This window comes from Zootoca vivipara, chromosome 1, assembly GCF_963506605.1.
Source record: "Zootoca vivipara chromosome 1, rZooViv1.1, whole genome shotgun sequence".
Classification (NCBI taxonomy): Eukaryota; Metazoa; Chordata; class Lepidosauria; order Squamata; family Lacertidae; genus Zootoca; species Zootoca vivipara.
Genome location: NC_083276.1, coordinates 55,961,047 through 55,988,632, shown reverse-complemented (window position 1 = coordinate 55,988,632; position 27,586 = coordinate 55,961,047). Strand labels below are relative to the sequence as shown.

The 27,586-nt window shown below is 39.0% G+C and overlaps 1 protein-coding gene across 13 annotated transcripts in view; it reads left to right on the top strand.

Moving 5' to 3' along the window:
* The window catches only part of CD44 (CD44 molecule (Indian blood group)), a 73,018-nt gene extending 48,018 nt beyond the window's left edge, over positions 1 to 25,000 (top strand). The window contains exons 7-23 of one of the 13 annotated variants that reach the window (XM_060274844.1): positions 1,227 to 1,331; positions 1,724 to 1,852; positions 4,878 to 4,964; positions 5,889 to 6,062; positions 8,461 to 8,622; positions 10,466 to 10,654; positions 11,880 to 12,053; positions 13,407 to 13,574; positions 15,113 to 15,292; positions 16,077 to 16,256; positions 17,239 to 17,403; positions 17,658 to 17,810; positions 18,767 to 18,913; positions 20,400 to 20,585; positions 21,697 to 21,798; positions 23,251 to 23,329; positions 24,677 to 25,000. In XM_060274844.1, the coding sequence (XP_060130827.1) occupies positions 1,227 to 1,331; positions 1,724 to 1,852; positions 4,878 to 4,964; positions 5,889 to 6,062; positions 8,461 to 8,622; positions 10,466 to 10,654; positions 11,880 to 12,053; positions 13,407 to 13,574; positions 15,113 to 15,292; positions 16,077 to 16,256; positions 17,239 to 17,403; positions 17,658 to 17,810; positions 18,767 to 18,913; positions 20,400 to 20,585; positions 21,697 to 21,798; positions 23,251 to 23,329; positions 24,677 to 24,884 (2,588 nt within the window). In that variant the 3' untranslated portion in view covers positions 24,885 to 25,000. Of the gene's footprint in view, positions 1 to 1,226; positions 1,332 to 1,723; positions 1,853 to 4,877; positions 4,965 to 5,888; positions 6,063 to 8,460; positions 8,623 to 10,465; positions 10,655 to 11,879; positions 12,054 to 13,403; positions 13,575 to 15,112; positions 15,293 to 16,076; positions 16,257 to 17,238; positions 17,404 to 17,657; positions 17,811 to 18,766; positions 18,914 to 20,399; positions 20,586 to 21,696; positions 21,799 to 23,250; positions 23,330 to 24,676 lie in introns of all 13 variants that reach the window. The other 12 variants (XM_060274846.1, XM_060274841.1, XM_035116329.2 and 9 more) reach the window with 12 other exon arrangements.
* The last annotated feature ends 2,586 nt before the right edge of the window (positions 25,001 to 27,586 follow it).

Below are 27,586 nucleotides of genomic sequence, written 5' to 3'. Positions count from 1 at the left end.
GCACATTATTGCCAGGACATCATCTGTAAAAGAAATATTTGTTTTAAGTTATTCTGAATTTTGAGGCTGAATAAAACAGTGGTCTTTTCTCTGCAGTTCTGCTCTATAACTAGATCAAAGGTCATCCTGAGCCTGTTGATCTGTGCACTGGTGCAACAAGGGGTTGGGAGTCTTCCTCTTAGCTGCTTCATCCTCTTGATGCACCCCTATTGTTTCTGGGGTTCTTTGTGTTTGCGATACAATTTCTCCTGCCTAAGATTTCTATTTTGTCAACTGACTTGCATTCCAACAAAGCACTGAATACATTCTGTTGTATGCTTAGTATGTATTTATACTATACATTTCTGTACACTAAACTTTGATTAGATGAAACCTTAAATTTGGGGAGAGCCTTCAGTTTACTGCTAATCCAGCTAAGGTTACTGGATGCCATGGTTGCAGCCTGCATTGAGCAGCGGGCTGGGCTATATACCCTTCCAATTTTGTCTGATTCTGTGAACCTAATAGATAATTACAGATTGCCAGATGATAATGAATGTCGCTGTACTGGAAATCATCCAAGAAAATGGGCAATTTTACACTCTGGGTGAAGAATAAATGCCATTCCTTGCACATGTTTTGGGAAGTCAAAGCTGAAAACTAAGAATTGCCGTTCATAGAATAAACATGAAAGCAACAAGCTGTCATTTGGAAAAAAAAATACATGAAAGAATTTCCAGCATGAACATCTTTGCTGTATTCACTCTCACATTTTCCATTGTGCTGAAATGGAAAGATACCGCTTGGTTTGTCTTCACACCAGTGAGATTTTCTTTCTTCTCATTGATCTCTTCCTCTTCACCAAGGCTTTCCCCCCTTTGGATTGCTGCTGCTTTCCCTCTTATCATTGAGAATGCTCTCCATCAGGTTTACATCTCTTCATCTCACAGAGTGATGTAAATGAATGGATGAGGAAATGATAGTGCTATTCTCTTTCTCTGCATTGCCACAAGGAAAAGACCAAGACTCAGCACTGGAACAGAAGTAAATAACGATGGAAAATGTTCAGCAAGTAACTCCTTAAACCATCCTCATAGCAGAAGAGGGAAGATCCCACGATGGGTCCAGTTGCGTTCTAGCACAAGAGCACTAAATTCCAGTTTTGCTTATCCAGTTATGGCTAAATATTCAAATGTGTTGTGGATAAAAATGAAAATCTTTACAACCCTTTAACTTCATCATGACAGATTTAGACTCACATGAGAAGCAAGAAGATCCAACAGAAGAATACAAAACACCTGGACTTGAAGGGAATAAGTATGGCAGAAAAACTCAGCTTTCTCCTAGTATCAGTAAGCATAATTCTTTTTACTGCGAAAATGGCCTTGTAAATATTTTCTGAAGCTTACTCATACTTGCTTAGTCTCCCAACATACACTCAGCCTTCACATCTTTAATTTGCACTCACATTGTTCATACCATTTAGTGTGTTATTCTGGCTTCTTTTCTCTCTGTTGGTGCCCCTTTATAAACTTCCCTTATTTTGGATTATGGCCAAGCTGAGGACTATTTACTGTGTTGTATAAACAAACAAAATCAACATTAACGCCATTCAAGAACACAGTACATCATCCTTCATTCTCCATTAAGAGGAAGTCCTGGTGATGGTGATGGAAGACAAATTAATGGAGTTAATCTGCCACAGCATATATCCAACCTGTTAGTTACTCTGCCATCATTACAGCTGGTGAAGAGTCAAATAATGGGAAGCGCCCTGAAAACTCTACTCAAGTTCGACAGGTTCCTGAAGAATTCCCTTTGTGGTGGCAGTCGGAGGAACACAAAGAAGTCCGCAACACAACTTCCAGGAAGGGTAACGCCTTACAAATGTTCTAGTCAGTTTGCCACCCCCCACTCTTAAAAATGCTTGGGCAAGAAACTCGTCTTCTCGATGAGAAGTTGCTAGTCTTCTTTTGCCTGCTGTGACTGAAACCAGCATTGCAGCTGCCTCCAGCACAGTGACTGTTGTGCTTGAGCACTGGCAATGTGAGTGGATGCAGTCATGTGGCCAGTGGCATGTAGAACAGTGCACAAGTTGACCGCAGGTCCTTTTTCCTCCAACCACTTGGAAGTACAGTATGCAGAAGCACAAATCAGCATACTGTACTGCATGTAGGCACAGGAGAACTGCCAGTGTAAGTGCACAGCAATGGCTATGCTGGAAGTGGACATGTGGATTGGCTTAGCAGGTTCATTGTTGTTACCTGGTTGTAGCAGGTACGATAATTCCCTCTGGCCAAGAAGGTATTAAATGCCTCAGCTTTGCATATGTGCCTGTGAAAAAGGTACGCGCATACTAAGCACACATGCATCTTTCCTTGCAATGTGCAATATGGGAGGCCTTGTGCAGCACTGTGCTCAATAAAAAATATGGATCATTTTAAAATTGTTTTAGAAATACGCGATAATGGATAAAAGTTAGTTGTGAAAATAAGAATTAGGGTAAAATCTTTGCTGTGTAAACTATATCAGGTATTTCCCCCATGTAAACTGTAGGAGAGGAACTACTTCCATAGTCTTGCATTGTACTCACTTCCATTTGCTTTGTCATTATTTTCAATAATTATAATTTAGTCACGGCTTTCTCCTTTCCACTTCTCCTCCTTTAGGCCCCAATTAAAACCTCATAGCTATATTTTTCTGAGAACTGTCACAAAAGCCCGTTGACATGAAATCATTATCTTGTCAAAACATTCACTGCTGTAATTGCCAGTCATATTCTGAATCCAGAAAGGCATTGTTTTGACTTTCTTCATTACTCTTAACAATTTTATTGCACTGTGATACATTAGCCTGGTATTATACTGTAGCCTGGTATAACCTAGATAATTTTCACATCCACTGCATTTGCACATAATGATAAGCCATGGTTTAGGCGCACAGACCATGCACAAAGTGAAGGAAGCTTCTGTGAGTCTTGGGCATGCTTGTTTTCTACTGGGCATGCTTGCTTTCTACTCTCCTTTCATGTGGCAGGGAGAAGGTTTCTGGAGCATTTAGTTCCAGTTTCAAAGAATCTTAACTGATAACATATGAACCAGAGATTGGTGTAAACCAGGCATCCCCAAACTGCGGCCCTCCAGATGTTTCAGCCTACAACTCCCATGATCCCTAGCTAACTGGACCAGTAGTCAAGGATGATGGGAATTGTAGTCCAAAACATCTGGAGGGCCGAAGTTTGGGGATGCCTGGTGTAAACCAAACTCTTATCAGTTTCTGAACAGGCCAACTTCAAACCTTGTGTTATGAACCAGGCTTGTTTAAATAACCACAGCGTCTCTTAAACCACTGTCCCTGGTTCCTACATAATGGCAAGCCAGGTTTCTCAGAAAACGAAAATAAATATTCTCCCTGTGATCAGAAAGGGGCAGAAGGAAAGTGCAAGGCTCATGGCAGCTCTTTCTTGCTCATGAATGTAGCACTAAACCATAGTCCAGCATTATTAGACAGTTCTGGCGTTACCATGGACCAGAAAACAGTCATTATAACTGATCTTTCTGTAGCCTATAACAAACACACAAAGACTTGTGTTTACTTCTCCCTGTTTAAGGATTCCTGACCACATCAGCTTGACATTTCTCTTTAAACCAAATCAAAGTTGCAAACAGGAATAAAAAATAGCAGCTTACTGTGGCCATTTAGCAATGGGAAACGAGAGACAGAAAATGGGTAAATGACTTTATGGGATCCAGTTCCCTTAGTGATCTTTTGAGGACAGCTTTGTGAGCAGTGCTTTTTGGTCTGACACTTTGTCCTATTTTTCTCTTATGCAAGGTTTAAACAGAAGAAATTCATAATCAGATACAAAATTATACAGTGGTACCTCGGTTTAAGTACACAATGGGTTCCGGAAGTCTGTACTTAACCTGAAGCGTACTTAACCTGAAGCGAACTTTCCCATTGAAAGTAATGGAAAGTGGATTAATCCGTTCCAGACGGGTCCGTGGAGTACTTAAACTGAAAATACTCAAACCGAAGTGTACTTAAACCGAGGTATGACTGTATAGTCAATAAGGTGTTTTAAAAGGGTAACCCTTTGCATACATACAGAAAGAAAGGAATCCTCTTTCATGCCCTTCCCTGAGCTCATGGAAGGGCTTTTGATCCAGTGGTTGAGAGGAGGAAACATTTGCTGATCCCTTCCACAGTGCCCCTGAAAAGCAGCTCCAGAAACTTGAGGTACCTTCCAAAACACAGTATAAGCTACTGTGAGGATGGATTGCAGGATGAAGAGTGAATTGGGAAAAATCTTTTGCCCTCCCCGTCCTTTAGCAGAGGCACCTGCTGAATCAAAACCCTTCTGCTATTGTAAGTGCCCTGATTCGATTCCACCCATTGTAAGCACAAAAATACATACGGTAAAACGTTGGTGGATGGATGTAAGGACTTTGGGATTCACTAAAATGGCTTGTAGATACACCACAATTGAAATAAAGGGATTCAATACCCTCACTTAATTTTTCCTCCACTTTATTTTGCTTCCTTATTTGTTAATATTACGTATATTTGGCTTTATTTTATCAATGTCCTGCTCTTTTTCCATGCCCCAAGCTAACTTCTCTCTAGTGTATAAATAAACTCTTCTGATTTTGATAAATACTACAAGGTTTTCAATTCCTGTGAGAAGTCAATGCAAGAACTATAGGAACAGACACCTCTTTCTTGAATTAAGCACCAAACACCTAACTGTTAAGCCTCTTTCTCCCTTCCTTTTATTAATCTTATTGTTGGCAGGCAAGTTGTTTATTCAGGAAGGTGTTGATGGATAGTAGCTTAGCTGGGAAATGTTAGCTTAACAAATAAAAATACCATAACTCATTCCTCTGTTGTCTGAACAGCTGTCAGCCCTCATCACAACTCACATGAGGAAATGTCCACCACTATTGATTTTAAGGAGGTGCACCATCCCATTGAAGGAACTTGGGGTAAAAAAAATTAACTGCTAACAATCATTTATAATTGTCTAGAATACAAACTTAATGGTAACATCAGAAGTAGTGTGTTGACTGTAGAAAACAGCCCCATATTCTGTAATGATTTTTCTATTCAATAAAGCCCCACTTAGTCAGAAATCTTAGGAACTGAATATGCACGAATATTCATTTGGACTGAATACGCATCCTCTATTGCTACATGTATGTATTGCTGAGATCCCCTGCTCTTTTAATAACTCCTCAAAGCATCCTAATATTGGGTTGCTTCGTGAATAATTTTATTTCTTATTATCCATTGGTTGTTCTTAATGCCAGCTCCATTATTTGTGCTGGCAGTGGGACGCATAAACTGAAAATTCTCTTGTGCTGTGTCTAACTTCTGTGAAACTGTCTCAAAATATCTGGAGGGCCGGAGTTTGCCTATGCCTGAGTAAGAATATAGCATTTCCCCTGAGATTCTTGTCAAATCACCTGTATTCAAAGCTCCAACTTTTCTCTAGTGGGATCCAAGGGATCTTGCAGTGCCTCCCAGGACCATATCCTGGTGTACTGAGCGCCTTGTAAATGCTCTCTCGTCTCTTTATTATATCACTCACAATGCCATGTGTATTACAGTGATACAAGACAACTGTAACTAACTCAACCATCTTCTTGCACTGGATCACAGACACTCTCACTGATTTTATGTCCACTGTACATTGTTGCACCGCCACCACAGGTTGTTTTATTTCCACCCAAGAAATCTATAACACATTATTAATTTCTTGCTCATTATTCACCTCTAACGAGGAGTTCTGAAAACACTAACACAAATAATAAAGACAAGGATAAGGATGGATAATTCTTACTTTGGTGATTGGGAAATGGATAATAATATTAAAAGCTTACCGTAGGTTTACATAATCAAATCACTAGATAAGAGTTCTGAAGAACATCATGATGTTGATGATGATGATGGTGGCGATGATGATGATGGTGATGGTGATGATGATGATGATCACAATGGAGAAGGGTCTGGGCACTTAAATCCTGAAACAGTTCTTGAATGGAACAGCAGTGGTGATAACGAACCTCGGCCATCAAAAACCAGTAAGCATTAATTCCTGTCATGTATGCACTGCGCTATAATGAAAGTCATTAGATGTGTCTCAGTAAACGGTGGAATTTGGATGTATGTGTACATATTAAGCACTCTAGAAGTAATAAATGATAATCTATAAGGAATAGTTTGCACCATACATAATTCAGAAATACAACAGCATCGAATCCAAAATTAATTCATAATGTTGTAATGCAATTCTGGATATAGTGGAAGATTACTGCTTAATAATAGACAACACAAACCAAAGAAGGTTTAATTGAGTCCCATGACTTATTTTACTCTGCCATTATTTCTATGCATATCCTAAACTGGGAGCAGGACTTCGTGTTTGCATATGATATTGGCACAATCCTATTGGCATAGCTGTCAAGTTCTCCCTTTTTTTTAAGGGAAGTTCCCTCATGCTGAATAGGCTTCCTCGCGAGAAAAGGGTAAACTTGACTGCTATGCCTATTGGCTTAGTCTGGAAATGGAAACTCGGGTGCATACTTACAAACAAAAGTCTCATTTTGTGTTTTATGCTTGAGCTTCATTTAGCTCTGAGTTGCCGTACCTCTTCGCATTGGAGTCTGTTAGGCATTTGTCCTAGGAATGCATATTATGAAACTACGTTTTCCTTGGTAAACATCCCTAAAGTACTTTGGTTTCTTTTGCACTGGATTATCTCTGTGATATGAGTACATTGCAAAGTGTGCTGGTGCCTTCAGTTGTATTTAGAAAGGTACCATTCCTCTCAAGACATTTAATCTCTAGGCTTTGACTTTTGTCATTCATGTTATATGTGCACAGGTAGTCTTTGAGGTCAGATTTCTTTTGCCATGGTGAGATGCTGGTTGGTTTGTGGTGGTGGTAGAAGCTATTCTTTGGATTTAGCAACAAGCATCAAGTTATATGTTAAATTAACATATGTTGTGCATATCTTCCTGGATTATTCTTTATCTTAATTGTGGAAAATGCAATTTAGTGAAATCAGTCAAGCGGCTTGTATCCATTTGTATCTCTCAGAAGTGTAGTGGGTCTCATTGCATTGTATGAATCATGCATTTTGCTATAGTTCTTCCATAGTGAAGCAAAGCAAATCATAAATCAAAGAGTACATTTCAAAGGAAAAAAATCTGTGGATAAAAACTTTTTTTACTGTTTACCAACATAATTTCATACAGTAGTTGGAGACATATATTTTTGTGCCTTTAGCAACAGCCTTACTTATTTACTATTTTTATTTAATAAAGCCATTGTTATCCCACACTTTCCATTGCATTTACTGGTAAGTCTGATTTTTAGGAGAAGCAGATTTGTTGCACAAGAGTGCCAAACCTGCTTTAATTGTATAACCTGAGTTTGTTGATACATGACTGAGCAGCACCCAGGAATAACAACAGTGTGGAAGTACCCTTACTTTTCTGTATCAAGTTGCTGTTCAAAGCACAGAACCAATCCCAGTTTTTGTTTTAATGGCAACCTTTGGTTATAAATGGAAAGGTTAGTATGCATAGCACTTGATGGCAACAGAAGGGTTGAGTTTGGATTTTTGTAATGATCTCTGAAACTCATCAGTGGTCATGATTGCAATTTTCTTCAGCAGTAGTACAAAACTAGTGGCACTATTCTGCAATTGCCCACCTGAACTTAAAATAAATGCAGAATTTGTCTCTGCCACTCTCATGAAATCATCATCTAAAAGCAAAAGTCAAATGTTAAGTTTCCAAAATTCTATTTTTCCAAGACATTTGAGGGCAATGATCCTGACATTTGCCCATTGATGTGGGTTTTCCAGAAGTGATTGCATCAGAAAATTTCCTGATGACCTACATGGTTATCTAACCTAGCATATTTATTTTACTTGTGTTTAAGTAAATAGAACAAAACCTTTGAAACTTCCAAACTTTCCCAATATTACATTAGCAATTGGCAGCCATTCATTGCCACTTCTGAAACAGAAACTAGAAAAATTCTCATTTGGGAAATTTTTCTGTCCCTTAACATGGGATTTGCTTGCAGATCTACTACTCTTGCAGCAGTTTTCAGCCAGAGTGAACATTTACAATCTAAAGAGGACATAACTGCTGATTCATGGATGTTTATTTATTCAGTATTTGATGGCATTCAATGGACATGTGTCCATTGTAAAATATTGGGTTTCATTTCAAATTGTTGTGCCTGCGATGGTGAATTTCAGAGGGCTCTCACATACCTGTAAGTCTCCACTTGATGCTAAAGATGAAACGACATGGATATGTAAGCTGTGCATTAAAATACCTGTACAATATAGATGGCTTATGTTATACCCATGTGTTATATCCATGAAATAAGACCAATGTTAATTGGTTGGTGGTAGTATAGAATATAGTCAAATAAATATCAATTCAACTATTGTCACAACAGCTGTGGTCTCCACCAAAGATGTCAAGCATGATGACGCCGCTCATGATTCATTTCTGCATGGTGTACACTCTGAAAAAGACAGTGAAGTCAAATATTCAACAAATGGCACAAGGGAGGATGTGCTACCTCTAGGTGATGATGAACATTATTCAACAGCTACTGGTATGACTACTAAAGCATGATCTTGACACTACCTCTTTCATGTCAGCATCAACTCACACAGTATCAAAGTCTAGAACAGGCATAGGCAACCTTGGCTCTCCAGATGTTTTGGAACTACAATCCCATGATCCCTAGCTAACAGGGCCAGCGGTCAGGGATCATGGGAGTTGTAGTTCCAAAACATCTGGAGAGCCAAGGTTGCCTATGCCTGGTCTAGAAGTTAGTTAATAACTAGAATCATGGTGCGCTGCTACATCTGTAGTATATCTGCTACTACATCTGCAGATAATATGCTGTGATTACTTTTTAAAAAAGAAAGCAGAGCCACACATTTGAAAGCCTCCCCCCCCCGATGTGTTCTGTTAAATCTTAACAAAACCATGAAACCCAAAGCTCACGTGTTATTTGGCTTTGGCTAAGCAAGAGTGAGTCACAAATCCCAAATCTGAATTTATTTTATACTCCAAAGTTCCCTGAAATTTGCAGAAGTTCCAAACCAACATGCCATGCCTGTCTAACCATATCTTAAAGCAGTATTTTTGAAAGTGCTGTCTTCTGTAACCACGTCGGCCTCAATTCAGTGCTACACAAAGGGAGTTTGGCAGTGCTAAAGTACACATAGATCAGACACGCAGCCAGTAAAAGTTGGTATAGAAACATGATGAGATTGATTGGCCCATACCCAATCAAGTTGCCACTGTGTTTTTCAAGTAGCCAGTGCTTGTAGACTTCACAAAATTGGCTCAGATCAGTTCCTTATTTAGAAAGTTGGGAGCTAACATGAGCACATTTTGTGATGCTTTGTTTTGTTTTAAAGAAAGAACTATTTAAACTGCTATACAAACACATGAAACAGATCTTTTGAAACCAAGGGCATAGATCTGCCAACATTAGAGGACGATTGCAATATTAGGGGATGAAAGATGAATAAATGGCACTTATACAAACACAAACACAACTTGCATTGCAATTTTGGTTTGGTTTACTATGGAAATGTATTAGCATTTTCTCTGACAGTTGGGGTCTACCTTGCTTTCCTATTCCATAGGGCTTTCTGTGGGCTTGGTGTTATTTCTCAAAATCTAAAGCATGTTCTCTTAGTCTGATCTCAGGCAGTCATCATAATGTTCCACACATTATGCTTCCTGCTAAATGCTGGGAAAAGGTTTGACTCTGAAGGAAAAATCTGGTGATGTGGTGGTGGTACCTCAAGACGCTTCTGACAGTTTCCTTGGATATAAACAGCAGCACCTTTAGAACTGTATAAGGCTATGCTGAAATGGCTGAACTACATCTGGCTCAAAATGCCAGCCAAGATATATTTTTTTCAAGTTGAATGTGTGAACCAACATCATCTATCACAGCATTTGGCCTTAGTGCCTGAAATGAATGTCTAAACATATTCTAAAAGTACAATTTCAAAAAAAAGGGAAGAAGAAAAAGAAGACAAGAAAGAGAAAGTTTATGGACTTAAGATGGTGCTGTGATTTCAGATGGCACAAAGCCTTTCATCTATCAAAGACCTTTGATAGATCAGTTAAAGGTGCAAGCTGTTGTCACATCTTTTCTGCCTTTAATACTGTTACACTCCTTTCCGCTATTCCTACTGGTCTCTGGGGCACTGTCTGGAAAATCAGCAACTACTGATAATTGAGGTGATGACAATGGGTGGCTGTGAATTCAACAATACTTTCCAGAAAAATTATCTACTTTTCTCCTCCTCTTGCTTATGCACATAATTGAAAAAGCAAGCCATGTCTAGTTTAACAAGATAAAGTGAACAATCTGGATGGTTGTTCAGCAAGCATAACACTGCAACTGATTCAAAACATCATCATAACAGCTGGGTCCTCCAGTGATGATTTCTTCAAGCAGGAAGACTCAACTCAGAATCCACTAGATGGTGCTCTCTCTGGATTAGAAACTGAAGACACATTACCCACAACCACGGCTTCAGACGTATTGCATCCAGCGCTTGTTCCATCAAGTGAAAGAGAAAGAACTATGGAGGAAGGATCTTCCCACCACACAGGTATCAGAACCAATAGTGAACTGTAGAATTAGATTTTCATTTGGATTGTTTGGTTTCATTTCCTGATCCAGGTTTCTGGACAAATGTTGTTCAACCTTACTTAAAAATAGAACTTTTAGTCACAGGGATGGGGGGGGGGACTGTCGTGAGTTTCCTTTAGTTATTCTTCCATATATTAGAGATGTGAGTTCCAAACTGTTGACAGTTTTGCTTTTCGTAGCCATTCTTTCCCCATTATTTTTAGTTACATTTTAAATAGATAGGTACAATCTATTATCAGTGTCAAACGTACCCCAAATATGTCATACAGATCAAATTTATGTTCATACCATTTGCTAGTAAGCCTGTATAAATATCTAAAAGTAGACTGTACTGGGCTTGATGGGCCAGTGGTTTGACTGAATATTAAGGATGTGCCGTGTGTGAGAACACAGAGGTATAAATCAAGACCACTTTGCTGTATGGTTATTCTGAAGTCATCGGTGTTCTATCTCTGTTGTGGCGATGCAGACCTGTCAGACTTATTGCTACAGTATGCAAATCGCAGAATCTGGGTTTAAGCTGATGTAAGCCTACTGAACTCGTTGGAAGTAGCTGATTCTGTAAAAAGACTGAATTTTCATCCAAACATTTTGGCCTAATTGGTTTGTGCATTAGTCATTCTATCCATTTCCACATAAAAAGAAAAATTATATAAAATGATAAAATTATACCTCTTCTTGCACCAACTAGTGATTAGCATACCATCTCAAACATGGGAAGCTGCCTTATAGTGTGTCACGCCACTGGTCCATCTAGCTCAAGATGGACAGTCTGCACTGACTAGCAGCAGCTCTACCAGGTTTCAGACAGAGTCTTTCCTATGTGGAGATGCTAGAGATTGAACCCGGGGCCTTCTGCATGCAAAGCAGATTCTCTGCCACTGAGTCAAGCCATGGAAGGTTTGAACTACACTATACTGATTCAAATAACCACATCAGTACAGTGACTCCTTGTTGAGGTGAGAGTTCTGACAGGCAGAATGGGCTTCCCTATTAACTTCTGTTGAGGTGGCGATTCTACATGCATAAATAAGGTTTCCATCCTATGGTGAAACAATTGGGGAAGTCTGTTTCCATTGGAGTTCACACACAGAACTTGTTGAGTCACTCACTATCTACTAAACACAAGGAAATCCAAAATATTGAGTTACTGATTCCTGCATTATTTATCATTGCTACAATAGTTCTAGCCTTCAATGAAAGTGCTGGACATGAAGAATCACATCAAGATCAGTTATCAACAGTGGGCAAACCTGGGCGGAGAAGTGGTTCTGCCACAAACAGAACGATCATTGGTGTCCTAGAAACACTTATTCCTCAAAGTGAGAAGGATCGTGACAATGAACATTCTCAGACAGGTACTGCCTGCTGGATGTTAATGTAATCTTCTTATGTTCAGTTCTATTTCTCTTTTATGTCAGCGAATAGGAAGGCTTTTATGTCTCAGCAAGAAGTCCAGCCTTTCTTAGAACTGTGCTCTAATACTTCTCCATTTGGGGTGAAACATGGCTTCAGAAACGGAAACAATTTTTATTGTGGTAATTGCACAGGAGGAAAGCAGCAGCCCTTCCTATGTCATGGTTCTGATCCAGTTCACCTGCCCCTTACATGGCAGCTACATTCACAGACCTGCATCTCACATATATTTTGGCCTTCTTGCTACCCTTTAAAGTGAATTCCTAGTATTCCAGTATTAGGGCACTAAGATAAGTCTGACAAAACCTTTCATCAATAATGGATTGTTAGCATTCCCAATAATGGATGGCATTACCACCAGTCCATGGAGGCCCAACCTCCAAATGGCGCCATCCCTTCTGCAGGCTCCTACACACATTTCTCTGTCCTGCTACCTCAGTCAGTGTTAAGAATGGTGGACCTATGTTCTTTTGCATCAGAGGCACCTACCGGTAAGTATTAAAAAGAGGTAGCTTTGAGAAGAGCCACTATTCCATTTAAACAGATAAGTCACCTTTCATCATCTAAGCAGGGCTTCATATCATATTAATTTTATTTCATCTTGACACCACCACCCCAATATAATTCAATCTCTGACACCAAGAATATTAGTGTCATAGTGCTTTGCACACAATTATTTTGCTTGGGTCTCTGTTGTGTAGATGCGGCCTGTTACTGTTGTTTTAGCGTTTCTTCAAGTAGAAAATACTCCACATCACCAAAATTATCTACAGTATTTACTAATTTGTATTTCTGTTGCCTGCTTTACCGTCACAACATTGAAAGAACAAATTCGTTTTTACAGATACTTGGTAGTTGTGCCATGAACAGCATGTGTCTGTGAGGAAGTCAAAATGCAATCATTTTTTTTTAGAAACCAAGCTGTCTGCAAATAAGAAATGAACAAAATATGTCGTCTTCATACCGTTTCACTAAAACCAAAATCATTTTATAGCTGTGAAATACAAAATGCTTGCTTCACATTTACATAATAGATAAGATATTGTTTCAAAGGATTTAACTAAAATGAATTAACTGAAATATGAACTGGTTATTTTTTTAATTGAAAAGTGCTTATACTAAAAGTGGTAGTAGAGAATCTTGACTTTGTGGCAGATAAACAATTGCCTAAAAGGCACCCTTTTACCTTGAGTGCCCCCAATGTAGTTGGATTCAAATTGAACTGCAAGATGCATGTACAATAGACAGTGGTTCTGCATATATTAAATTAACAAAATACTTCACCACAAAAGCAGATGATGGGATGAAAGTTGAAGAATCCACTCAAGGCCCACCATCTCATGGCATATATCCTGAATGGTCCAATGGAGAAAGATACCCCACAAACTCATCTAGCAAAGAGACACTGCCTGAAATTATTCATCCAAGTGAAAATGAGCAAAAAAATGAATCCATTTATACAGGTATATCTCAGAAAAGTTCTATTCAGCCCCAATCATTAATTATTATTTCCTACGAAGGGTGTAATCCTGACTCCTATGAAGTCAGCATGAATCAGGATTGCAGCCTTGACTACTGATACATCTTAAGAAAATTATTTAATCTACATAACATGGGTGTGATAGTGAAATTGTGATTGATTCAGTCATCATTGTAACAGTTGTGGTCTCCACGGGTGAGATTAACCGTGAAGACTGATAATCACGGTATATTGATTAATGAGTTCCATCCTGGTGGGAGCAATGAAAACAGATATCCTACAAATACATCTAGAAATGGAATTATGCCTGGTCTCATTTCAAGCATAAACAAGCATGAAGAGGATTTGGAAATATCTCATTCGGGTACTAGGAAGAAAAAAGAAAATTCTGCATTGTTAAACGTTTCTATACTTTTAAATTCATTTAATAAATGTATAGTCGCCTTTCAGAACATAAAAAGAAAAAGAAAACTTCCACAAGATGGCTGACAAATATGTAAACTCAAGATCAAACAATAATTTAAAAACAATTTAGAAAACCCCAAACCCACAAGAAAATAGTAGCAAGCTTGCATAGCACATCAGCAAATTTCTAAACAAAACAGAAACTTTTTTGAAGTCTTCTTGGGTTGAAGTCTGCTTAAAGATGAAGCCATGCATACTTCTTTGGGAAAAGAATTTGAGAAATGTGGCATGTTGGATTGGAGGTTATTGTTTCCCCAGATGGAATTTATTACCGTAATTTGACAATGCATATGGAGTTCAGTCTTAACCTAATAATTAATACTGCTTAACTTAATATTTTAATTGACTTCACCTGAAATTCTGATAGTGCCTGTAAAGCTAGATAAGTTGGGCCTCAAATAATTATGAGGAGGAGACTCCTAACATAGGGTATTGTCTAACTAAATCAAGGGCTGACCCACTGAAATTCATGGATTTAAATTATTCCAGTCCATTGATTTTAATGGGTCTAGTCTTTATAAGGCTACCATTTGCTATCATTCGTTGTTTTTAAAACAGATTCAGACATTATTATAACAGCTGTTGGAATGAACTACAAAGATTCCTCTTTATAAATACTCCAGAGTCTGGCAAAATGAGTCCTATGGCAGAAAGATTTGCTTTCCCAGACAAGAGGCTTCAAAAGATTCATGAAGCAGAGATGGTTGTATATGATCTTGGCTGGGACAGTGACAATAAATACCTTGCAAATGTATCTAAAATTAATTAACCACCTAGAATCATTCCTCAGAATAAAAAGAGAGTGAAAAGGAAATGGCACATACAGGTACAATGATTCATTATCATTAAATCTTTCGGCTAAATTAGATACAGTTTTTCATGTAGATTTTATAGCCACAGAATACACTTTGGATAGAGCTATAGTTCTGTCTCATCTAAAATGGCTAAGGTGGTTACTGATTTCCACTTTCCATGTTAGGGCTAAGTAGAATTGCGTTTAGTGAAGCACATGTGAAAGCAGAGAATTCAAAACTGACCCAGCCATCTTTGTAACAGCAGTAGTCTCCAGTGATAGCACTGACTATGAAGATGCCGGTCGGGATACAATGTTGCACAGTGAACATTCTGGACAGGATAATGAAGAAAAACATCTCACAAACACATCTGGAAATCATTTGCTGCCTGGAATTCTTCATGCAGCTGAAAGTGAGCATGAAAATGAACGTTCAGATACAGGTATTGACTGGAAAAGTAATAAAAACATTTTACTTCTTTTTTTCAGTACAGTGGAACCTCGGTTTACGAATGCAATCCGTTCCATGGAGGCGTTCGTAAACGGAGGCATTCGCTCCACGAAGGCACGCTTTTGTGCGTGCGCGAAGTGCCGATGGAGTGCTTTTGTGCACGCACAGCGCAGATCGCTTCTGCGCATGCACGATCTGCGCATCCAACGCTGTGGAACCCAGATGTAAACACTTCTGGGTCCGCGGCGTTCGTAAACAGAGGTGTTCATAAGCAGAGGTAGTTGTAAACCGAGGTTCCACTGTAATCTCTCTAGATAAGTTAGGAACTATCTCAAGCTATGTAAAGATTTAATCCTGACTCCATTTAAATAAATGGACTTTCACTAAACATACGAAGCATGGTGTGATGAAAAAAGTATGCAAAATTTGTTTGCTGCTTTGCAGTCATTATATTGGTAGCTACTGAAAATTGATTTTGGGATTATCTCCTGCCTGAAATAACTCTTCCAAGTTGAAGCAGTTTTGAAATGGAAACATCTCCTTAGGTGTCTTCCCAGTACGGGAATTCTAATGGCTTTTAATTCTTCTGGTGTTGGATGAAAGGTACTTGAACTGTAAATCATAGTAAGTAAATGCCATCAGACTAAACGTAATCATAATTAAAAACCTGATAGGATATTGATTCAGTTCAACGACACATAGCACTTAGTAAGAATTGATGAAAAGAACGATACCTATGTAACATTTGAAAAATATTCAAACCATCATTGCAACAGCTGTTGCCTCCAGTGATAATGGCAAGCAGGAAGACACCACACAAAAACCACAGTGGCATGCAATGCATCCTGGGTGGGAAAGTGAAGATGAAGATACCACAAACACAACTATGGATAATATCCCACCTATAATTATTCTTTCAAGTGAAGGAAAGCATGAAAAGGAGACACATCATACAGGTACCTCCCAGAAAATAGAACTTTAATAAATTTGCAGTTATTTGTATTGTTTTTCAAATGTGCCACATTATCACCATACTCCATTTGAAGAGCTATCCCGACTCCTCTCATTCTCTCTGTCAGTTGATAATAAAGTTCCATTCATTTGCAACAGAATACTGTAATGGTATTCATAACCCACTTAAAAGCAGTCAGTAATTACGGGAGATGACTCTCCATACTTAGCCTTTAAATCCAGGTGGTGTGTTTTTTTTTTTTTGTGAGTCACTGTTATGCGGTAGCTATATAAATGCAGAAAGTACAGAAATAAAATGCCATAGCTGCAACTTCCAGGGATGACAGTGACCTGACTTAGCATCAGTTCCACAGATGAATGGAGCAATTTAGTGGTGGAGTGGTAAGGACAGGTAAAATACAAATAAATCTAGGGCTGAAGGGCTACTTGGCATTATACCTCCAAGTTACAAAAGCAAAATAAAAATGTGCATGAATAGTCTTGTAGTGATACAATTTTTTTTTGTTAAACCAGTCTGTTTTGTTGAAATATTTTGAAGGAAATTCCGCCATCAATATGCCCTTTAGGGATGCTGATGGGCAAATGTATGCATTATTCAGAAAGAAGCCACCCACTACATAACCATAGAATTATAGAGTTAGAGGGGACCCCCAAAGGCCATCTGATCCAAGCCCCTGCAACACAGGAATCTCAACAAAAGTTTCCACGACAGTTGGCCATCTAATCTCTGCTTCACTCTCCAGTGAAGGAGAGGCCCTCACCTACTAAGGGAGTCCGTTCCAATGTTAGGCTACTCCTATTGTCAGAAGGTTCTTCCTAATGTTTAGCTGGAATCTCCTTTCTTGTAACTTTAATCCATGTGTAGTAGAAGGCCAGGTAATGTGCCTCTCAGTAAACAATTTAATAATAGATCACATAAGCATTGAAATGAATGAATGAATGAATGATCTAACTATATTGTGACAGCTGTGGTCTCCAATGGTGGTAGTGACCATGAAGATTCTACTCAAGAAGCACATCCTAGCCAGAACAATGAACATAGAAATTCTTCAAGCAGGTCAACAGATTATTTTGTACCTGGAATTATTTCTTCAGTTGACTATGTGCATGAAAATGAAACTCCACATATAGGTACAAGCATCCATTCTTAATTATGTAGTGATTGGTGATGGTGTGGGAATCACATTGCTCGCAACTGGATTCTTACTTTCAGTCAGTAAATATAGTTGAACATGTCAGGTGCACAAGAAATGTAATTGCATGTAAATATGAGTAAAGCTGAGAACATTGCGCAGTGAGTTATTGGGAGGGGAGTGGCTTGCAAAAGCCATCATTTTGTATTTTAATACGACCAAACCTAAGTTCATCATTGATTCACCAAACAGCTGTCATACACAACGATCATGAAGACTCAACTCAACAACCATTACCTCCCATTCATCAGCCAGGCTGGGATGCTGAAGAAATATATCCCACAAATACTTCTAGAGATGGTATACCGATGGGAGTTGATTCAGATAGTGAAAGCAAACAAACAGGTATTGCACTGAATAATCTATTCATTTCATCATGATGCATGAAATGAAGCACTGCTTTTGAAACAAAGTATTTATCATTCTTTAAATCTGTACACCAAATTTACACCAAATTTACACCAAATTTACACCAAATGGAAATGTTGTTTAATGTCTAGATTTTCAGGTTGGCATTCTAACCTGAAAATATTATTTGTTCATTTTAACATAAGGTCGCTGTTTTCGGGCAATTTGAGAGGGACTGATGCTTTGGGATCGATGTCTCACGCCCTAGGAAATCCTCTGATTTTAACTTTTGAATGTTAGATCTAGCCTCTGGGAGTTGAAAGCAGCCTATAATTTTCTGATCATGTGTAGAGCTTGTAGAACATAATCAAACAAGATATACAGATATGGTTCTGAAATTGAGTCTCACATTTTAATTATTTATATCTCATTCATTATGATTATTATTTGCATATGCCAATCACCCAGAGTCAAATAATGGTGTTTGCTGTTATGATCATTTAATTATGACATGATTTATAATAAAATTAGCCCAAGTTAAAACCTGTAGAAAAGTTGAAATGAGTGTGTGAGAAAGCAAGTGGTGAGTAGAGAGCAGAAGGTTGAAGATTGTGGGCTCTCATCCACAACTGACAAGTACTTGGGTGTAGCTCATGAATAGTTTTCCCTTCCATCAAAAGTATATAACACAAATGTGAAGTTTATGAAATTTCCTGCATGCCTAATCAACTGTCAGTGTCAACTGGTGATGTCAGGTGAAAATAAAACCAAGGGGGAAGCCAGATCACTGTCAAAGTCTTTTGGAATTTCTGAATTGTAGCAAATCTGGCATCCCAGTATGTTGTTTGGATAGAAATATTCTGCTGGTAGAGTAAGAAGTCAGTGGATCAGAGTGAAAAGCAGTTAATAGTTTTGCCATTTTTACAATCTCAATTCATTTACCATTGCCATAGATGTGGCCAAAGAAGATTCAACCCCAGAACCAGTGAGGCAATGGGGTCATGAAGACAAATACACGACGAAATCAACAGCAGATGTCTTAGTTCCTGGAATTGTTCCTCGAAGAGGAATAAGTCAAAAAAATAATACTGATCATACAGGTATCCAGTAGAATGGTGGTGGGATTCTTTTTAACCCTGTCTAGTCTATCTTAGGTGAGATAATCTCGTGTTGTAAATTTTCGTGTCCATTTTAAAATAGACACAGAAAATTAAATTGCAGGTATCCTGAACTTATATAAGGTATGCCATTTGACAGGCCGAGGAACAGAAACTAAATTGTTACCTTGGCCAGGACCCTTATTGGTAAAAAGGAATGTGTTGAAGTTGCTACTTGGGGACTGTAGCATGTGAAGATCAACTCATAAAATAATGTCATAAAATCAGTTGTAAGTAGTTGCAGCCTAATGACATTTCCATATCTTTGAACTTCAGTTTTGAAAATTCCCTGTCAAAATTCCCTACTTAATACAGTATTCTTTAATTGTGGCTAGGGAGCATATGTGATTGTGATAGCCATGACCATTTTGATAGCCACCAAGATTGTGAGAAGTACTTGTCTGTTTGCCAGGCACTGCAGGTTTACACAACATAAACTTGTCGAAGGAGTATTACATTTTGAGTTGTGATAAAATTGACGATTTCCCAACTATTCCTGTTACATATGTTATTTTTTTGCGGGGTGTGTGTGTGTGTGTGTGTATGTATTATATGTACAGGGGAATGATTTTCTAAAACAATTTAGGTAATGATTTCTCTGTTCCGTTCTGCAAATATTTGCATTTATTGTTTCAATTATGTCATTTTGCTATCGTGAAGCTAATGATCCTTTTCAAAATGCATCTATACTGTCTGTTGTTACATCCCCTACGTGATGTCTTTATATACTGTCTTTATGTCAGTATTAATGCCAAGATGTAAGATTTTGCAGGATGCTTGTTTAAAGATGGCAATGTGTTGAAGTTTTTGGTGTACTGTTTCCTTCCTAGTATCAGTGGCTAGTGTTTCTTTTTAGGTAGGCAATTAGAGCATCTCTTAATATCAGTAGTAAGAACTGGTATATTGATTATTCGGTTCACTTTGTTGTTCCTGGCATATACTTGGGCTTTCCAAACTACTGGTGTGCTTCACATTTATTGAATATTCATCTCAGTAGAGATAAAAATCGGACTGAACTTGAGTCAGTGGGTTTGTTTAAGTTTTGAAAAAAGGAAGGAAATGACAACACATTACTTCCCAAGCATGGTGTGGGTTAATGGGCTTGTTAGCAGGAGCCATGCATGAATTTTATTATTAGGCAATATTTCCACACTCTAATGTGGCATCTTTTGCCAAATGGTCCTCGGATACAATGCTGCTTTGATCTGAGCTGCTTCTGGCTGTTGCTCACTTGATTCTCTGTCCATTACTACTGGAAGGTTTAAAGAGCAGATCAGAAACATTGCAACCAATATGTGCCTTCCCTATTTTTGCTCTTTTTAAACTTTCAGTATAGTAGGAATTTTGTAAACAAAACAAAACAGTTTTAATTCTGCAAAATTCAAGGTTAATTGATAGTTAATAGTTAATTCAACCATCATTACAACAGCAGTAGTCTCAAAGGATGGAGCCGAAACTGAAGAATCAACACAAGATCCACAGTTACATGGATTGCGTCCTGAATGGAGCACTGAAGATGAGCCTGTTGTAAATGGCACTCAAGATTATGTATTACCTGGAGTTTTTCCTGAAATTGACAGTGGTTCTGACAGACATCCATCATCTCCTACTGCCAGTAAGAGTTATAAATTCCAGGAACTTCAACTAACCTTTACTTTTTCCATACATCAAAATCCTGGGGGAATGTGGTGTGTAAACAAGTAGCTTTTAGATGGAAATCTTACTGTGATTACATTCTGTTTATTTCATGGCTTCTTGCAAAGATGCATGATCAAACTGTGATTTTAACGAATACTTTTGCACTAGTCGAAGGAAGGTGTGTGATCGTTTCTCAACAATCTTTCTGTCACTCCTGTTTTGGAGATTAGTTGATTTTTCTCCCTATTCTCACTTATGGGAACTATTTTCAAATTAGTAACAGATTAATACATTTTTCTATAAGTATCACTACAAACAATTACACATAGCGATATTAGCTAACGTCTACGGCATTTGCATGCATTTGATAAGTGTATGTGGTGTTATGGAAAGGCAGTTTCACCCTGATTGCTACAGGGATACACTTCACAGAAGAACTCAAAATTCAGGGCTAAAAGAAAAAATAAATATACCACTAGCTGGAACTTTAAAAGAAGAAAGCATTTTATCATGGCTTGGAAAACTGATGTCAATTTCCATAGAGTAATGGATTCCCCCTTTTCCCTTCCCTTAGCATAGCCTGCCAATACAGTGGTGCCTCGCAAGACGAAAGTAATTCGTTCCGCGAGTCGCTTTGTCTAGCGAGAATTTCGTCTTGCAAAGTGTGGTTTGCTGCGGCAAAAACAAACAAATAAAAAAACCGCCGAAAAACTTTGTCTTGCGAAGCACCGCCATAGAAAACTTCGTCTTGCGAAGCGCCGAAAACATCGCGCTTTTGTTTTGTGAGTGTTTCGATGCGTGAGGCATTCATCTCGTACCACTGTATTTTACAAACGAAGGCTTTTTGAAATGGTTGGCAAACAAGGTGTGATAGGGAGAAACCCAAATGAAAGCTCCAAGGAAACTGGTTTATATGGAGCTTAAGCACTGCTGTACTTTACCATTCTTAAGTCAAGGAATAGGGCCGTGTTATGACAATATCATGTATTTTATTTTTTTTATCTGTGAAAACTCGAGGGCTCCAGATTTATATAACACAGCTCTAATGTTTTGTGAGTAATGCGTGTTTGTTTATTTTTTTTATCTAGGTGTTAACCCAAATGACCCGAAGAAGGGGTCCGGAAGAGGGACACACATTGACCAGACAGGGGAATCACCAAAAAGCCAGCCACGAATGTCTGACATACCAGGTTGGTGTCTTGACTTTTGCCATTTAAGTCTATTATAAAGTCCTATTGGTTTGTGATTGCTCCTCTCACTGCCACCACTGGAAGTGGGGAGCCTCTAGATCAATCTTTTTTTGGCCATGCCCCTCCTAAGCATCTCTAAAATCCTGATTCCCCCCCTCCCCCGGTGACCTATAATTCTTCTTATTTAAAAAGTGAACTCCTATTCACGGGGAGGAAGCCTAAAAGGCCATTAACTGTTAATAACTCGTTCTCAAATTGCCCCCGTGCGGGGTGTGTGCCCCACTTCGGGAACCACAGCTCTAGATGCTTTGCATGTAGAAGTTCTTAGGGTAAATCACAGAGAAAGTAAGTTAAAGGTTCATTGACGGTGAGTCTCGGGAAGACCGTCACCTTACATTTCAGGATCTTCTACCAGGCAGACAAGGGAAACACTTGGCTACATAGGCCACTAGATTCATTATAAAGTGGCTTCATTCTTGTCATGTATTTGCAAGGCCAGTGTAGCAGGAAATAGGCACTTAGTTATCAGTTCTTGGGGAGCCCAGGGGCAAGTCGCTCTCACTGGTCTCCCTCAGTGTCATTGTTGCTGGTTGCACTGACAGACAGACCCCCGTGAGGAAGCAGGAATCAGCAGCTACTATTGTTTCTTTTCAGCACCAATGTTTTTGCTAACTCATCTGGGTCAGAGATGGGGGGGGGTATAGGACAGGCACCTGGCTGAACCCACCTTTAAAAATAATATTGCAGCACCATGCTAGTTCCTTGCAAGTATTTCCTTCATGCAGCCTTGTTACAGTGGTGCTTCGACTTACGGATTTAATCCGTTCCGAAGGCACCTTCGTAGGTCGAAAACTTCGTAAGTCAAAAAGCGCCATTGGAAACGCGATTTCCCATAGGAATGCATTGGAAACGGGAAAATTCGTAAGTCGAAGCAACCCCATCTAAAAATTCGCAAGTCGAAAAAACCCTATCTAAAACCGCTGCGGTTTCCATTCGGATGTCGAAAAAATCGCAAGTTGAAAAATTCGGTTCTCGAGTCGTTGGTAAGTCGAGGTACCACTGTATATGGATACACAGCCTTGTGGAGAAGTCTTAGCGTAATGAAGGAAGAACCTGGAAACAGCCAGCAGCCATTTTCTCAGTCACAGCAGTGCTGTGTACCAGCTGTTATGATCAGGTTTCTGTATGCTTCCCACTTCTCACAAAATGTTCTCCATACAGTTATTTTTTTGCCATTTATATGGGCATGCAGGGGAGGAAACCTCACTCTGAGAGGAAACCTCACTCTGTTGCTTCATACATTGAAAGAAAACAATAAGCATGGGTCCTTTGAGGAAGTAAAGTGGGATTATTAATGATACTATGTCAACTACTGTGTCAACTCTCTATCCAGATGACTAGCCAGTAAAAGTTTCCATGTTTTTTCCCCCTCCCTCGAACTTCCACCCACAGATTGGCTTATTGTAGTTGCTTCTCTCTTGGCACTGGCATTGATACTTGGTGTTTGCATTGCTGTGAACAGTCGAAGGAGGTAAGGAATGGCTTTTGTAAATTTCCACTGCTTAGTGCCAGAACTTTCTTTTAGTCTTGTTGCTGGGAAATTCCAAGATCCAAGATCTGACATCTTTAAATAATACAAAGGAGAAAGCAGCTCCTTCTTTCAAGAGATGTCCATTGAAAAGCACACATCAAGGCACACAATAGTGCATTTATACAAAAGTGTGGCTGGTAAATATTTAAATAAGTAAGTAATGAAGGAACGTCTTTATGCATCTGAATATCTTTTAACCTTGCAACTGTAATAGTTAGCTGGTGATCAGTAAGTTTAAATTTTTCTTGTTTTTATAGTGGGTGTGTGGATGGATAGCTAGATAGATATGAGAGAGAGAGAGAGAGAGAGAGAGAGAGAGAGAGAGAGAGATAGAAGTTGTCAACTATGTATTTTTAATATTTTTTTCTTTGACATGAAATTGCACTATATAAGTATTTTTCTAAAGGATGCTCTGTCCTGCATGTGGGCATCCCATAGGCATCTAGGTGGCCACTGAGAGAGCAGGCAGGCTAGATGGAGCTCTCCTTTTGTCCTATGCAACAAGCACAGAAAGCAAGTGGGCTGCCAAAGTAAGGAAGCCCTCTCTTCTGGGCCCAGCATAGAAATGCAGTAGGTTAGAGGAGAGATGGAGCCCCTCCACCTCCTCCTCCTCCTCCCAGCTCTCAGCACGATAGTAAAAATGGCAACTTTTGTGGGCTTCTTTGCATGCAGCAAAGTACCCACCTGCCTGTAACTGTAGATGATCCTATACTGTTAACCCATTTTGAGTCATGGATATCGTACAGCTCTCCACCGACAGTGGCCTGAGAATCATACCTTGGTTGCAATCTGCATTCCAGTCCTATCAAAATCACATTAGTTCATTTTTTAAAATCTTATCTACCACACACAAGGTACTTTTCAGAAGTATTTCCTGCTTGTTTGTAAGTTGATGCATGGATCTAAGTGTGGACATAAACGTTGACTAATTAATGATAGTCTCTGACCTTTCATAGCTGCTGTTTTCTTCCTTTGTCTGGAAAGAAGCAGACAAGCACAGACCAGCCATGATCAAATGCAGATAACATTTCCTTTAAAATGGTTCAGTCTGGAAGCTATAAATCAAGATGGCATCCTAACTGAAAACATAGTTTTTCTTCGAATATCACGAGATTAAATACTTGCAGGTTTCCCATGGGCATCTTGTTGACCAAAGTGAGGGCAGGATGCTGGACATTTCTTATGTTTTAAAGCTCTGATTAACCCCAGATAGAATCGGTGAGTTTTACTTCACTTTTTTATGTGATTGTGTGCTTTGACATCCCATGTTTTTTCCCTTTCCATTAGATGTGGGCAGAAGCAAAAACTTATTATCAACAATGGCAAAGGAGGCATGAATGAGACAAACAAGGGTGGATTGAATGGAGAAGCCAGTAGATCTCGGGAAATGGTTCATTTGGTGCATGATGAGAAGCCAGAAAACCAAACAGATGAATTCCAGGCAATTGATGAAACACAGAACCAACAAGAAGTGGCCTTGAAGAGTGGTGTATAAGAGAGCTGCGCCAATCCAATTTCATCAGAGGTGAAGAAACAAAAAAAACAGTGCACGGAACTGGGACTAGAACTCACAAATGCAATGAGCTACTGATGTCTTTGAAGCATAATTAAGCATACATTTTCTTCTTTCTCTATTTTTAATGGTCAGGTACAAGATAAAAATGTCATGTTTCCTCTGCTCAAGATTGCTTAATTTTGCCCGGTTCAGATTGGCGACCACCACGTTACCAACACCACCCATCTCCTAATTGTGGTCTACTGTTTGATAAGGCAGAATACCAACTTCAACTTATTTCCCCTAACTTGTGCAGCTTTCCCCTCATTCTATCGTAATGGAGTCACCAGGATCTCTAGCCAGTGCCTTCAAGACATTAAGGTACTGAGCATAACCTTGAGGCCTAGAACGTCAATATTAATTGCAATGGGAGACTTCGGAACAGAATTCTTATTTGTCACTTAGCCTGAAGGATTTGTCAACTTTTTGAATCTCACTCATTTATTGATATTTGGGATTGTGTGCTGAAGTAATTGAATACAGAAAGACAAGTTTGTCCCAAAATTCCAGGAATGTCCAATAACAATTTTTAATAGGGTGGAAAGGCGAGTAAGAATAAAATTGATTTTATAGCAAATAAATTTTTATTCTCTATAATCTAAACAATATGTGATGTTGTTTTTGCATTTCAAAGTCGCTTAACTATTGTGTGGTTCATAGTTGGAATATTTGTTAAAAGTATTCATTCAGCTCCATTCGACTACATCACATTTAGATATAATGGATGTACAACAGTAGATTTTCTATGGGACCCTTTGTATGTTTCCAATGATTTGGGGGGTCTGAATCGAAACCCTCCTTCCTATATGTCTGGGTGTTGTGTCTACTTCAAATAACTGTTTCCTTTTTAGAGTTCCATGCATGGCTGCCAGCCTAATGTCAGAAACAGCACATGTAACTCCTAGTAAGATTGTGGGGTGGGGTGGGGTGGTGGCACTCACAAGTTATATCACAGCTGCTTAACTAGAAAGAAGGGGAAGCTGGTGCAGTGCAAACATACCAGCAGAGGTGCCAGATTGGCTCTGCTGGTGCATTTGCACCACACATAACTCTTCTTCCCTGTAAGCAGCAGCAATGTGGTTGATCAGAGGTCAGGTGAGTGCCATTGCTACTGGTAGCTCCAAGAACCATTCAGAGGTCCAAAAACCACACATGCACAGCATTCCTTTGCATACACATTTCCCATCCTAACAGGTCATGTGCAGGCAATAAGTTGCTTTTGTGCATAGCAACGCAACACTATGGTGGTGGTTGTACTCTGCTGAGAATATGTTCCTTCTTAGTAAACTAGCATGTACACAGTCCATTCGTATCATATTAGCTGTATCATATTTGCAACATGATGTTGGAGAGGGGTTTTAACCTTTCATTCAGACACTTCATTTGTTTGCACCAGGCACATCAAAATAACCACAGCAGTCTCCATCTGCCACAGTGATCAATAGCAAATAATCGCTTCCTTTCCAGCAGAACATGTAAGCTGTAAATGGCCTGTTGGTTACACATGACAAATGCTATGAGAAATACAACTCACCTGTAGGACTAAGAAACTAACATAAAAATCTATGAGAAAATCAGACACAAATATTATGAAGCTGAATAATGATATGTTTTTTAAAAAGCTAAAAACTCATAACTAATTACTTCCTAATCAACACCGTGCACATTATCATACCAATGCAGAAATGTAGACCTATTTGTGGAAGGAGGGTTCCATGCATCAGTGCTACAGCTCAGGGTAAGCATTGACATCTGTATCTCAGTGTTCATCTGGATCACACTACACTGTGGGCATCAGCCCCCCCCCTGCTATGCTTGAACATGTTTGCACCTTGAAACAATTTTTTAAAAAAATCTTCCAGTAGCACCTTAGAGAGCAACTAAGTTTGTCATTGGTATGAGCTTTTGTGTGCATGCACACTTCTTCAGATACACTGAAACAGAAGTTTGAGCCTTGTCAGATAATAACACTGAGAGTTGATTGTCTTATTTTATTCACCATTTATTCACCAAGTCCTAATTTTCTTTATAGTCAGAGATGCTATGGATTCCTAGCAGCATATCCTCTTTTTGAACCCACCCTTTAAAAATCCCCCACTCCTGTGGATTCTTTCCAAGTGGAGAGAACCATTTAAACTGTTTTAGTGTCATGTGGGAACAATTAGAATGTCATTCATTCATTCCTTTCCAAGGCACAGTGGTGTCAACAGACGTATTTTAGACGTCCTTGAGTCACTGGCAGAGGATTTTCTTCTAGGCAGCATGTTCAAACAGCTGTGGCTTATTTATTTCATTACTCCCCCCCCCCCCCCCCCCGCCGTCCATTTGTATCAGGGACACTGGTGGTCTCCAAAAGTTATAAACACTTACTGAAGCTTGGCAGTTTTCTTCTACAGAAACAATCTCCATTGTTTTCTAAGTTGAAGCCAGATGATATATCCTTTAAACAAAAACACCCAATATCCCTGGTCCTGACAGATGAATAAAATAACAATAGTATTCCAGCCCTTTGCTGTTCGGCAACTCCCTGACTTAAGCATCACTGTTTAGGAGTTTAAAAATTGGTTTTCTGCTTCTGTGTTGGACATAAGTAGCTGCTTAAAAGACAAGTCTGCTACCCAAGCGCAATGTCCTTCAGCTGC